This window comes from Peromyscus maniculatus, chromosome 1 (genome assembly GCF_049852395.1).
Source record: "Peromyscus maniculatus bairdii isolate BWxNUB_F1_BW_parent chromosome 1, HU_Pman_BW_mat_3.1, whole genome shotgun sequence".
Lineage (NCBI taxonomy): Eukaryota > Metazoa > Chordata > Mammalia > Rodentia > Cricetidae > Peromyscus > Peromyscus maniculatus.
This window is the reverse complement of record NC_134852.1, coordinates 58,478,455-58,491,670: the sequence shown is the minus strand read 5'-3', so window position 1 is coordinate 58,491,670 and position 13,216 is coordinate 58,478,455. Positions and strand designations below refer to the sequence as shown.

At 44.4% G+C, this 13,216-nt stretch overlaps 1 protein-coding gene and 1 long non-coding RNA gene across 7 annotated transcripts in view; one reads left to right on the top strand and one right to left on the bottom strand.

Annotated features, from left to right (window-relative positions):
* Positions 1–379: 379 nt before the first annotated feature.
* LOC143267005 (uncharacterized) lies at positions 380–12,260 on the bottom strand. The gene is made up of 3 exons (XR_013041895.1): positions 11,747–12,260; positions 11,116–11,319; positions 380–1,077 (listed from the first exon to the last, which is right to left on the bottom strand). It is a non-coding gene; the product is annotated as an uncharacterized LOC143267005 (long non-coding RNA).
* Positions 11,958–13,216, top strand: part of Ano5 (anoctamin 5) — a 77,354-nt gene continuing 76,095 nt past the window's right edge. For all 6 annotated transcript variants that reach the window (XM_076543248.1, XM_076543244.1, XM_042276975.2 and 3 more), the window contains exon 1: positions 11,958–13,157. In XM_076543248.1, coding sequence (XP_076399363.1) covers positions 12,167–13,157 — 991 coding nt within the window. In that variant the 5' untranslated portion in view covers positions 11,958–12,166. The remainder of the gene's footprint in view (positions 13,158–13,216) is intronic.

Below are 13,216 nucleotides of genomic sequence, written 5' to 3'. Positions count from 1 at the left end.
ATACATCCGTGTACATGTATGTTTTCTATATGTGTATGTATGTACATATGTGCGTGTATGTATGGACATTTATGAATTACGTGTATAGGTGTATGTACATGTGTATTTTCTATATGTGTATGTATGTATGTACATGTGTGTGTGTGTTTGTTGAGATAGAGTGTCACTTTGTAGCCCAGGCTGACCCCAAACTCACTTCATATCTAAATTGATCCTTCTGTCTCTGCCCTCAGATGCTGGGACTGCAAGAACAAGCCATCATACTTAGCTCAAATTTCTTTTTTTATTATTTTTTAAATTTATTTTATATACATACCAGCCACAGTTTCCCCTCCCTCCTCTCTTCCTGTTTTCTCCCCTACCTCCCATCTACCCCCCATCGACTCCACCTCCATTCAGAAAGGTAGTCCAATTTTCTTAATACCAATGCAGCAAATACACTGAAGAGCTAAAGCAGAGGAAACCCTGGTCATCCTCCTATTACAGGTCTGTTTACTACGTAAGGCCAGGGTCACTAAGAGATAATAGATTGCATACATAAAGCAGAAGCAGCAAGAAAAGCAGCAAGAAGTAGAGAGGATTCCCTTACCACTTTTGACATATTCCTCCCTAGCTTTGGGACCCAAGGTCTCCCAGGGTAATGTAAAATGTTGTTTAGAGCCAAGTCTGTTCCGAGGAATGTCCTTCCTTTCTGTTGTATAGAAGCGTTTTCATTCGTGTGAGCTCGGGTCTCGGAGATGAACCTTCAGAAGCATTGTGCGAGCCTCCACCTCTTTCAGCCCTCCCCAACTCCAGGAAGGGTCAGGAGATCAGGATGCCACTGCCTCGCTGGATTCTGTGGTTTCATGGCCTCTGATGTCCTCTTTCTTCTTCTTCTGAATATTTTCAAACGTTCACCAACTAGATCATTGGCTACATTTGTGTTAATGTATTCAATTATGTTAGGAACAGATCGAGGGAATTTCAAAATGTAATTATTTATGATGAATAGGCAGGAGGACACTGTGCTGACTATCTGGAACAAATGTAAAATATTTTTTCCATAGCCGCCTTCTTATTGGATTTGGCTCAGCTACTCTGTGTTTTGGGAAAAAGCAAATTGAATTAGAGTGAGTTAGTCAAAGAAAGCAAACAGACCGCCCAATACACTAGGTAACCCACCCTGATACTCTCTTTGTACTGCTGGCCCATCCTTTGGTATCTGTCTAGTTAACTGACTCCTCCCTTATTTTGGTCTTGTGTTCTAAATTTAAACCTTTATCCTTCCTTTCCCACTTAAAGTCAGGCAGATAAGAAGAACATTGACTTTGAGGAGAAAATATAAGTACTCCTTATACACCCCTTATACACCTGTGCATGATCCTGCCTGCAGACATATTATCTTTTTCTTCACAATATCCACATCCTCACTGGTCTGGCCTGGCTGCTCCTATCCTGTATAAAGGCATCCCCTACCTACCAGCATTCAGTTCTATCATTACTCTTCTGGAAGGCCATGCAAGTGATTAGCCCTCTCTTGCCTTTCCTCCCTGACACATTGCTGCATGTCCTTGGATCATCCCATTGGTGTTTAAACATACCCACATTAATTTCCATTTAAATGCAAAGATTCATCCCCCGAGGCTTCATCTCTAGGTAGTTACCACATAACTCCTTATATCTCAGGCAAAGCTTAGTTGACCCCAAAACACACAGCTCTCACTCCAAAGACAACAAGAGTTCAAGTTGCCCAAAATAACATGCTCCACTGTGAAGATTTTATTAATTAAAGAACAAAAGAATCCAAATTTACCAAGCACATTAGTGGGAAGCACAGGTAGGCAGGTTGTTGTGATACAGATACTTCACCACAGGTCTCAGATGTTGTGGAACAATGTACTTAGAACTGAATGCAGGTAGGAAGGGAGTACCCTTAGACAGCATAGAAGCAGATGGTTGGACAAGCTGTGAGGATGTGGAAATCACTGGGGTCAGCTGAAGCTAATAAGAGTACATTTCAAAGGTTTTGATAGTCACACAAATTTTAGCCAGACACAGGGATTGACAATGAATGGTCAACATGTAGACTCAAGACAGTACAAGATCATGTGGCTTTGGGTTACAACATTCTTGCTAGTTCACTAGTCATAATCACCAAGTTCTGAGATATATATCATATGGGGCTGAGGTGTTCATGTCACAACCCTTATGTGGAGATCAGAGGACAATTTGTGGGAGTCAGTTCTCTCATCATGTGGGACCCAGGAACAGAACTGGAGATAACAAAATCACTTCCAGAGTGTAGATTCACTATATTTGAAGGCAATGTTTAATAAACTACTTGCAGGAAGAAACATTTTGTGAGTTTCAGTCTTGCTACTGCTGTTGACAGAACAGTGTGTCCTAGGGAATTAAAAGGTCTCAGGCTGAACAGAGGGTTAAGCTGGGGTTTGACAGGAAGTGACAATTGGCGGGGACCCAGACCAACACAAGCTCTCTACTTTCACCAAGTTAGCCTGTGTCGCAGGTTAGAATCCAGGGATGCTCTCTTGTTTCACACGTGAGTCAGGATCTCCACTGCCTCCACTAGACTTGGAGTTCCTGAGTAGCTGAGCTCAGAGTGCAGAGGGGAAAACTGAAGCCTGTGGTAAAACTCGTGAAGCAATCCCAAGACTCTGTGATGGCAGGTGCAGAGCTTTGGAATTAGAGGGAAGAAGGCCAAGTTCTTAGGAGAAGGGAAGTCACAGAAATAATACAGTACTCATGTAACAGGGAAAGCTGACTCCGCACCTGGTCTGGCCTCCTTTAGCTGCTGTCCCTTGTGTTCCCACAAACATCTGCTGCACCATCAAGAGATGAGGTTTGCGGGTGAAGGGAGGAGAGTTCATTTTCTGACTCTGTAAATGAAAGTCGCCCCCCAACCCTGTAACTGTGTCCTAGCAATTTTCATTCCTCATTAGAAAATGGGAATTTCGGGTGGCTTTTAAATTCCTCCGCCTGAATTCAATGTCCGGCCAGTCCTTCCATTTTTGTAACGAAGTTGCAAGTATTTGAGCCCTCGATAAAAATTTTATAGATAAAATTCACCTGCACCCAGAAATCTTAAGGCGAAGAAAGCGGGAAACAAAACTCATTGTGACTGCCTCTTTTTAAACACCAGAGGGCACTAAATACTGAAGAAAATGGCAGAAATTTGGCAGACCTCACTAGAGGGATTAAAGACAAAGTCAAGATATTAACATATGGAGACCTCAGAGGAACCCATCTGTATAGCGTGTCTGCTGCTTCAACACAGAGGTGTGTGTGTGTTGCAATCTAGAGAAACGTGCTACTCCCTGAATGTGATGAAAAGTAGACAGATAACTGAGATCTTCTCTTAAGGATGGAGAAATCTCCATCTGGATTGTAAGTAATCGTCTCACCCCCTTCTCTCTGTTCACTAGCTTCCTGTCATGGAGCCTTTTTTTTTTTTTTTTTTTTTTTTTTTTTTTTTTTTTTTCTGTCTCTGGCTACAGTTCACCCCTGCCCCCACCATCACAATATAGAAGTGAGGAAAGTATCGGTACAGAATTGTAGCTGCTCCCAAACCACTAACATCCACAATATAGGTTGAAAATTTTGTTATTACTAGAAGCCATGAAATGCAGAACCAGACAAATAAACATTTACAGCATTGAATTTATAAAGCATTAGATCAAGTCCATAACAAAATGGAAATAAAAAAACAAAAAACATGGTGTTGGTGTGACAATATTTGCTTTAGAAAGAAAATTGGTCTCTGGGGGCTATTTTTAGGAAAGGAAGGGGAAAAGGAAGCCATAAAGTTAGGAGGGGTGGGGTAGTTCTGTGAAGACTTAGGGGGAAAATTTGGGGGTGAATATAAACAAAACATATGAATGTCTCAGAGAATAAAATATTGTATTAAGTTAGAAAGATAATCCTTTATAAACATATCTGCATTTAATATATAATATGATTATAAAGATTTTATTAAAATTTAATTAAATTAGATGGACATGGTGGCACATGTCTTTAATGCCAGCACGCAGGAGGCAGAGACAGGAGGATCTCTGTGAGTTCAAGGTCAACCTGGTCTACAAAGCTAATTCTAGGGTGGCCAGGGCTGCTATATAGAGTCACTGTCTTGAAAGAAAGAAAGAGAGAAGAGAGAGAGAGAGAGAGAGAGAGAGAGAGAGAGAGAGAGAGGGAGGGAGGGAGGGAGGGAGGGAGGGAGGGAGGGAGGGAGGAAGGAAGGAAGGAAGGAAGGAAGGAAGGAAGGAAGGAAGGAAGGAAGGAAGGAAGGAAGGAAGGAAGGAAGAGCAAGCTACTGACAGCTCAATTATATAAAATGATAGTAAAATATTAAAAATAATAATAAGAAAGAAAGCCCTGTGTTCTGCTTTCTCCCCTTCTGCTCATCATGCCCTCACTGACAGCATCTGCCTCTGTATTCCTGTAGTGGATGGATTGAAATCTACCAATCCAGCAATCCTACTTCTTATTTTGAACCCCTGTCCTTAGCTTTGAACTTTCAGAGTCACTTGGGGACATCCCCCTTGTACTCTTGGCATGCCCTGCTAGTTTTTAATTTTTTGGACACCTCCCTACATGGTAGTACCTAATCTGTTCCACACTCATTTTGTACCTCTTTCTCCTTCTGAGAAACCGTGGAAGCCATCAAGTCAGCGCCGCAGGGGTCCCCCAGCTTCCCATTTCCCATGCGCCCAGCCCCTGTGCTGAGAGTGGAAACGTTGCTTCCTACAGCATCAGCATCTTTCAGAATCCCACACCAACAACAGCTCGGGATTCTTTTCTGTTTTTACGGTCTGTCTTTCATGGTCCTTTCTGTTCTTAGAACACGGGCATTGAAGAATAATGCCCCAAATTTCCTTTACTTAAGCATATATGTTTAAAATCATTTGAAAAAAAAAGTTATTTGGTAAAGAAAGATTTTTTTATACAATGATAGTTATATTTGATTCAAGTTGGCTTAATATGCTTATTAATGTATTTTAATGGGACACCAAATTAGAAATACTTTCATTTCCTGCCTTGGTTTCTTACAATGCTTAAAGTATTAAAGGCTTTTGTAACAGCATTTATTTGTTTATTTTGTATATATGACTGTGTGTTGTGTGGGGAAGCTGTTCATACCATGGTGTGTCCATTCTTCCTTTTACCACAAGGGTCTGAGGGCTTGAACTCAGGCCACTGGGGCTTGACATCAAGCACCTTACTGGCTGAGCCATCTCACTAGCCTTAGTTTTTTTGAAAATAAAAAAACACTGTAATCCAATGATGCACCGATACACATAAATTATGGAATGAATGAATCAGAAGCAAGAGACAACTTTGTTTGTTTGTTTTTTCGAAAGAGGGTTACTCTGTGTAGCTTTGCGCCTTTCCTGGGCCTCACTTGGTAGACCAGGCTGGCCTTGAACTCACAGGGATCTGCCTGGCTCTGCCACCTAAGTGCTGGGATTAAAAGCGTGCGCCACTGATACAACTTTTCTATGCAGAAGAATTCTGTATAGCTTACGTAGTTCCTTAGTCTTTAGGGAGTGGAGCATAGCTTCCGATCCTAAAGTTAAATTGTGTATTGTGACTTCCAAAAGATGGGAAATATGGGATTAACGCAGCTGTGACCCTCACAGGATGGGGCTACTAGCATTCTTTTGTTAAAATGAGCAAGCGATCACTAGATGGTAGGTGAAGCCCTTACCCTCCCCACCAGTATTTAAGCAAAGAGAGGCATAGGGCATACATTTGTAGATTATTACCCATTTTTATTCTAAAGTACTAAACCAAAATCACTCGAAGATTTTCAAAGTCTCAGAGATAAACATCTCATGATCACATCAAATAAAGGTGTGGCACATGGAGATGTATGATAGGCAGCTGGCTGGCACTCATGCATTAAAAAAAATGTATCAACCAAGCCAAGTTCAAACACCTATAGCAAGTTCTTCCTTCCTTCCTTTCTCCCTCCTTCCCTCACTCTCCACACCTTCCTACCACCATCCTTCATCTTTTCTCCTGTGATCTGATGGTCTGAACATCTTTCAAGTCAAATTTACTTCCACTATATTAGACTTTGGTTTTTATAAGCATACCTCTGGGCTACTTTTTAAGTGTCTTATCTATAAAATGGAAACAATACTAATAATAATACCTCTCTCATGTCTCATACCATTATGGAAGAATTAAGTGATAAAACAAAAAGCTCTGAACTGTGCTTCCTAGAGATACCCAAGACAGCCATTCTGCCTGTTGTGCAAATGTTGCCAAGGAAACAGGGAGATCCTCGTATAGGATGCCCACGTTACTGTCTAGAGCCTAGACTCTATGGATCTCGTTCAGTTTCGTTCTTTGACAGCTAAAGAATGAAAAGGCAGGAAAAGGTCTGCAGGCCAACAGGTAGCAGTGGAGAAATCATGAGCATAGGAAACAGGAGCAGACAGAACCAACAGTTGAAGGAAGGCTTGTACTTGGACAAGGAGACACACAGGGCAGGCTGGCGGAGAAGAAGGCCTTGGACAGCAGGGAGTGGGAAACAAGAGAGAGCCCAGCTTCTCCCTGAGGTCTGGGCATGTGTAAGCCTTGGAAGGGTCTTCCCCCTGATCCAGGGCTGGTCAGCTTGAAAAAAGACAGAGTGACTGATTGTTCCACAGCTACTGTACAAACACGCCCTCATCAGGCCTTGAACTTGAGCCAGTTCATCAGTAGGAAAGCCCTACTGGGAGGAGAAAAAGCCCACAAGGCCTGTTGTCTTCAGCTGTCAGGCTTTTGTCTCAGGTCAGGAAGGTGAGGTAGAAGCCAGGCATTCTGGGAGTTCATCATCTTTATTATCTAGCCAATGACCCCTCTCCATGTCTTTCTGCCTACCAGGGAAATCTAACTTCTCATCCCTCAACTGGGGTGGGGATTAATTACTATTATTAAGTCTGGGATATGCTGAGGACTTTAGAGTTTTAACCTTGCCTAACCCTCTTTACGCTACCCCCCACCCCACCCCACCACTACTTAGAAAAAACATCATGCTCACTTCAAAGCCGAGGAAAGTGAGGCATGGTAATATTTCCATCTCAATAAGGATTTTAAAGCTATTCAATGGCACAGCCTTGAGTTAAACTCTAGCCACACAAAAATGCCTTTTTGTCCCCTTGGTTCCTCAGGCTTTGCCACTGTCCAGTAGTTAAATAGAACCATGTGAAACTTGTGTGGAATAGGTCAAATCAGTCAAATTTGGTAATTTGCTCAATGTGTCTTTAGAAATATGTTTGCAGAAGTCATCAAAACTATAATTTTTTTGGACAGTCTTATTTGAGTAAATAAAATCTCTGTAGCAGGAGATCTGAGCAGCTTCTGGGAGGAGGAAAATGAAGAAGAGGAAGAGAGAAATCTATGCCATTTATAAACAGCCACATGGAGAACAGTGGATTAGGGGGTGGAAAGAACTTCACAGAAAAAGAGTGAGAAAGCCCGGAGTATCTGAGAATGCATGCCTAGGCTTTGGCAAGTGTTCAAGAGAAGGAAAATGATAAAAAAAAAATAGTTAAAAGGAAAATTTAAGCTTTTCTTCATAATTCAGAAAAGCAAGTGGGCTTAGCCATTAGCATGGCTGGAAATAGGAAATGCCTGGCTGAATAATTGCAGAGGGGCATACTCTGACAGGAATCATCAGTTTTTTGCTCTTGGTGGCTAAAAGCCCTACCCATGTGTGTCTGGCTGTGCAGACCCAGCCCTGAGACTGATCTGCTGGAGGTGGCTGACTTCAGTGCAGTAGATACTGATGACTTACCAGCACATAGCACTGACTATAAAAGTCCCCTCTTCACTGTCTTTGGACTTTCTTATGACAGGGCTGGATCATAGCCCTGCTCTCCATGTCAAATGAACATATAATTAAGTAGGGTGGGATCCTGTTCTCTGTGAGAGACCATTCTTACAAAGAAGAATTTGCTTGAAGGGACTAAAAAAGAATTTGATTAGCAACTGTCTACTTAAAGTGTGGAATTACAAACCACAGCAGGCTCAATTAAAAGCGTGCCCAACATTTGGAGAAATCAAATACATTCCTGCCATTTCAGATGCCCCTGGTAAACTCGGTGCTATCACTGGGTGGAGCACACACATGAAGATTTATTTAGGGTAGATAAACCCCAGACTTAACCACTGGGTCATTGAAACTCTTTAATTTCACTCATTGGATATCACTTACTGAAATTGCATATAAATTATAAACCTTGAAAATGGACTGTCTTTATTTAAACATACTTGGTAAGTATTCTGATCAATTTCCTTATACATAAAATACATGTTCTCACTAACTTGAAGCTCTTATATTTTATTCAAATTTGGGTTTTTTTCTTTTGTTGAAACTTAAGCTTCAAGGACACTTTTGGGATTTTAATAGTAAGTATATTTTGGGGAGCCGGAATTGAATGACAGCTTATTTAAATCCAAGCTTGAGGTCATCTTTGATGGGTATCTACTGTTTCTCGGAGGCTTTAACTATATTGCCACAGCACTGACATCCACTTGAATACTGAGTTAATGAACACTAATCAACATAGAGTCCACTGGATATTAAGAATTGGTTTCAGTATTCTAAACAATGCTTGTATTGACATTTTTATGTGTCATGTACTTAATGTTTTAAGTTTGCAAACCTTCACCTTTGCACCATGGATTGCAGAAGTATAACATACTGATCAAATCAATCTCCTTGAAAAAATTAAGGATATTAGTAGCAAAAAGTTACAGCATCTCCTCAATAATAACAAATACAACAAAGTGAAGACACTCTAGGTTTTATTTATTTTTTAAGGTTTTTCAAAATTTTATATGTATACATGTATGTGTATATACACATGTGTGCAGGTGCCTCAAAAGACCAGGATAGGGCTTTAGACCTCCTCGTGGAACTGGAGTTACAGATGATTGTGAGCCACCTGGCATGAATGTTGGGACATGAACTCAGATCCTCCTCATGAGCGACAAGAGCTCTCTTGTCACCGGACTATCTACCTGGCTCAGATACGTCAAGAACAGTGGACAACCTCGTGCAGGATGAACTGTTTTCTTCACTTTGTGGATAAAAGAGCTGCCACTCCGAAAGGTTAAGAGACACGAAGGCATACCGCTAAAACGTGAATGGGGCAGTGTTTGTAACTGGCTCCACTGAGCCATCAAGTGACCCCCCCCCCCCCATTAGAAAGCACTGCTTGGGAGAAAGAAAATCAGCTCGCAGGGATGGGCCAGCAACGGGAATGTGGAAGCAAGGACGAATCTGGGGTGTTTTCCCAAATTGCCCATTGTGGCTTCAAACTAGATTAAATCATTTCCAACAAACAATGAGTGAGGCATTTTAAGAGACATGACAAAATATATTCTAGATACAATTTTAAAATATTCAACAAAATTAGAACTGGCTTGTTTCCATTTTAAGTAGTGGTGTGAAGATGACGGCCTGTACTGTCGGGCTCCCCTGGATCCTTTTGCTTTTTCTTTTTAATAGTGTTGTAATCTGCATAGTTCTTTATCCTCTTCTCAGGCTCAGATTTCTAAATGCGTTTGAAAGGATTCACTGGCTATGTTAGCCTGGATTTCTCCAGTCACAGAGCCCAGAATGAGACACACTACAAGAAGACTCCTCAGGGAAATGAGAGCTAGGAAGAGCATGCTGTCGGCTGGGGACAGTCAGTGGCTGTTCTGGCCTCCCAGGAATCTCCAGTGCTGCTGATTGTACCAAACTCCCTTTGTTCCCAGGGTCAGCCTGTAATTCCTATCCCAGCTACCAAGGTGTGGCAGGAGTTGTTCTTGGTTACCTAAGTTGTACTTAGTTCCTTGTCTATGAGATGGTCGGGATCTCTTTCCTAAAATAGGTAGAGCTTTCTTTTGGGTGGGGGTGGGGGGTGGGGGTAGGCGTGGAGGTTGGAGCCAATGCAACGGCTAGTCTTTATTAGAGAGAAATTTTCTATCACATTCTGAAAAGTTAATGCAGGGGCTCAGTGGGCCAGTTGGTGGGACACCAGCTTATAATGAGTTCCACAGTTTGGGCATCGCATAGTCCAGGCCTTTGTGCAACCTAAACCAGATGACAGTACAGTTGTCCTCTTCACAGATGCATCACTTGTTGGTGATGGATGGGACTAAAGTAGAATCTTTCTTGGTGCCTGAAGCTGCCTTTGGAGATAGCAAGTTGTATGGGTCCAGTCTCTTCTCTGTTGCTATCATCATTTTCCTTTCCAGCCCCCACAGCCTGTTCCTCGTCAGTAGGAACATCACCTCCAGAAGCCATGGAGCATGTTGCAATGGCACCAGGCAGGCCCTTAGGGTCTCCAGAGCAGCCACTCAACAAGTAACCTTGAAGCCAACTTGCCCAAGACAAGTTGGTGGTGCTTTCCTAGAAGCTGTCTTTACTTTGTTTCAATTGTGATGTGACAAGCTGGTTCAAGTCCCTGCTATGTCTTCTGGGCTATGATGGACTAAAACCTGCCTGTAGATTCAATCAAAGCTTTTTTCCTCTAAGTTGCTTTTTGTCAGGGTATTTTATCTTAGGAAAAGAGATGCTGGGCGGTGGTGACGAATGCCTTTAATCCCAGCACTCAGGAGGCAGAGGCAGGTGGATCTCTGTGAGTTTGAGGCCAGCCTGGTCCCCCAAAGTGAGTTCCAGAAAAGGCGCAAAGCTACACAGAGAAACCCTGTCTCAAAGAAAAGAGTTGAAGCTAGGACAAATAGCAGGTACGTAGTGGAAAGCTTAATCTTGAGTGACAACGAGTCTGGACTTAGAATCACCTAGGAGACACATCTTTGCATGCTCTTGTGATGATGGTACCCCAAAGATTTAACTGAAGTGTGTAAGGAGAGGACTATGAGGAAGAACCAAACAGTTCTGCCATAATTATGATTATAGGATGTTAAGTTTCAAACCCAGGACAAATGGTCCAGGTGCCTATTTAACATATCAAAGCTGACCTGGCCTCCAGGTTCTCCCAGCATCCCTCCCTCCCTACCTGTTACAGGATGTGGCTCTCATACCCCACCCTCTACCCTGAACTCTCCAGCTCAGGGACTGGGCTTCCCTTCCCCAAGAGGCTCTTCCCTACATAATCCAGAATTTTGGTTACACACCCTTTTGCACCTTTGACCTCCTGGCTGCTGCACCCGATTCCCCTTTCTTCCCTTTTTCTTCTCTTCCTGCCATGCCAGGCGTGTCCCTAGATGCTCAGCGGGAGAAAATCTGGACTGTACAGAAGAAGAGGAGACTACAGCCCTGGAGCAAAATCATAGCCATCCCAGAATCTCTAAAAGGTGATTCCTCCATTTCAGAACATCCTAGAACAGAGAAACACACAGAAGCCACGCACCCAAGTCACACCAAGTTTTCTTTGGTTGATTGTTCCTTAATTCTCAAATCACCCCAATCTAGCCCTAGCCAGTGTCATGCCCGCTGCATTGCCAAGGTGCTCTGCTCAGGTGCCTGACCACCCTACCCTCAGCCCATCACTCATCGATTACCCTGTCAGTAATTCCTATCTCCTAATCACTGTGGGGCTGCCAGGTCCAAATCAGAGCAATTTGTTCCCTGGGCATTCCTCTGCTTCATTTTCAAGGTGAAGTTAACATTCATCCCAGCATGCTCGAGGGAGTACTCCCCGCATACCCTAGGAGGTGCTAGTCTCATCTAGACTGTAAAAGATGTTCCCATATTTCCGTTTCCCCCATCACATGCATTGTGAGTGTACATGTAACTAGCTCATACCCATTCAACTTGGAAAGAACACAGACTTTCTAGCCACAGTGTCTGACTGTATAAATACCCCTGGTTCAGCATCCAGGAAGCGTCCTTTAAAGAACTAATGGCCAAGTTGCCGCAGATACCTAGCCATTCTGGAACCTTGGAGAAGGCCCACGTCACGCACACGCCTTAAAGGGAGAGGTGCTTTAAGGGAAGTGAGTCTTTTTCTCACCCGACAGAAAATAACTCCCAACTGGGAAGAAGCTTTTGCCCAAGCCGGCCTCACATTGAATGGAGGGCCAAGCAATCCAGGGGAACCAGGCCTACTAGTAGGCTGAGGCTGCCCACCAGAGGGGATGTGAGGAAGGTTGGGGACGGTGAAGTGTGGGTACCTGCCCTGAGTGGGTGGACCGGTTGAAACAGGAAGCTCTAAGCCTGTTGAGTATGGAGCTGGAGGGTCAAGAAGGAAGGGAGCCAGGAGATTCCCAGGAGTCCACCAGGGCTGGAGCTCCCAGGGAAGCTGGTAGGGTGGAGGGGCCAGGAGTCCCAGAGGATGTAGATGTGGTGAAGGCCCCTGAGGAGGCAAGACAGGTGGAGGGGCCTGAAGTCGCCCCAGATGTAGACATGTTGAGGATCCCCGAGGGGGCAAGTCAGGTGGAAAGACCTGGAGTCTCCAGGGATGTGAACATGGTGAGGGTCTCCGAGGAGGACCACTTGGAAATCCAGGAGAGAGGAAGAAGAAGGATGGAGATGCTGACAGTCCAGGAGGCAGAAACTGGGGCGGAATCTGGGCTGTCCGGAGAGATCAGCGAATCGGTGGTCCCTAGGCACAAGTTGCTAGCAAGGCCTAGAGGGAAGGGGAGAAATCGCCTGCGTGAATTGGAGGAGCAAGAGGCCAGGCAGCAGGATCAAGAAAGCTATTCAGGCCAGCTTAGCAGGAACCAGGAGCAGTACTTAGAGCCCTACATGGAGGGGACAGAGCAGCGCTATCGCTCACGGATAGTGAAACACAGGGACTTAAGTTCCAGTCGCCGCAGGAGTCTGGGCAAGTACAGCCTGGAGAGGAAGCCCAGCCTGAGATACCGCCGGGAGTCTTTGGCTCGGTGCCGCTTTTCCCTGACTCCTCGCTCGTCCCTGGCTCCCCGGGGGCCTGGGACTCCCCGGGTGTCCCAAGTGCCTCGGCCGTCCGTGATGGGCCAGGTGCCCCTGGGTCTGGACTCAGAACCTTATAGCATCACAGGGAGGAAGAGCTCCGGCGGGATATTACCACCAGGGCTGGCATACCGGCGGCCTACCATCCGCTTCAGCCTCTACCCCAAGTCATCTCGCCGCCTGTCGCAGCGGTCTGCCTCCCCCTGCCTCTCGCACATCAGTGCCTTCAACGAGCTGGCAAAGATGGGCGACCCGGACCTGCTGGAGGTGGTGGAGGAGGAAGGTAGGACCGCAGGCCGGCGCTGAATAGGCGCGTGAAACTTCTCCGCGAGCGGTTTCTGG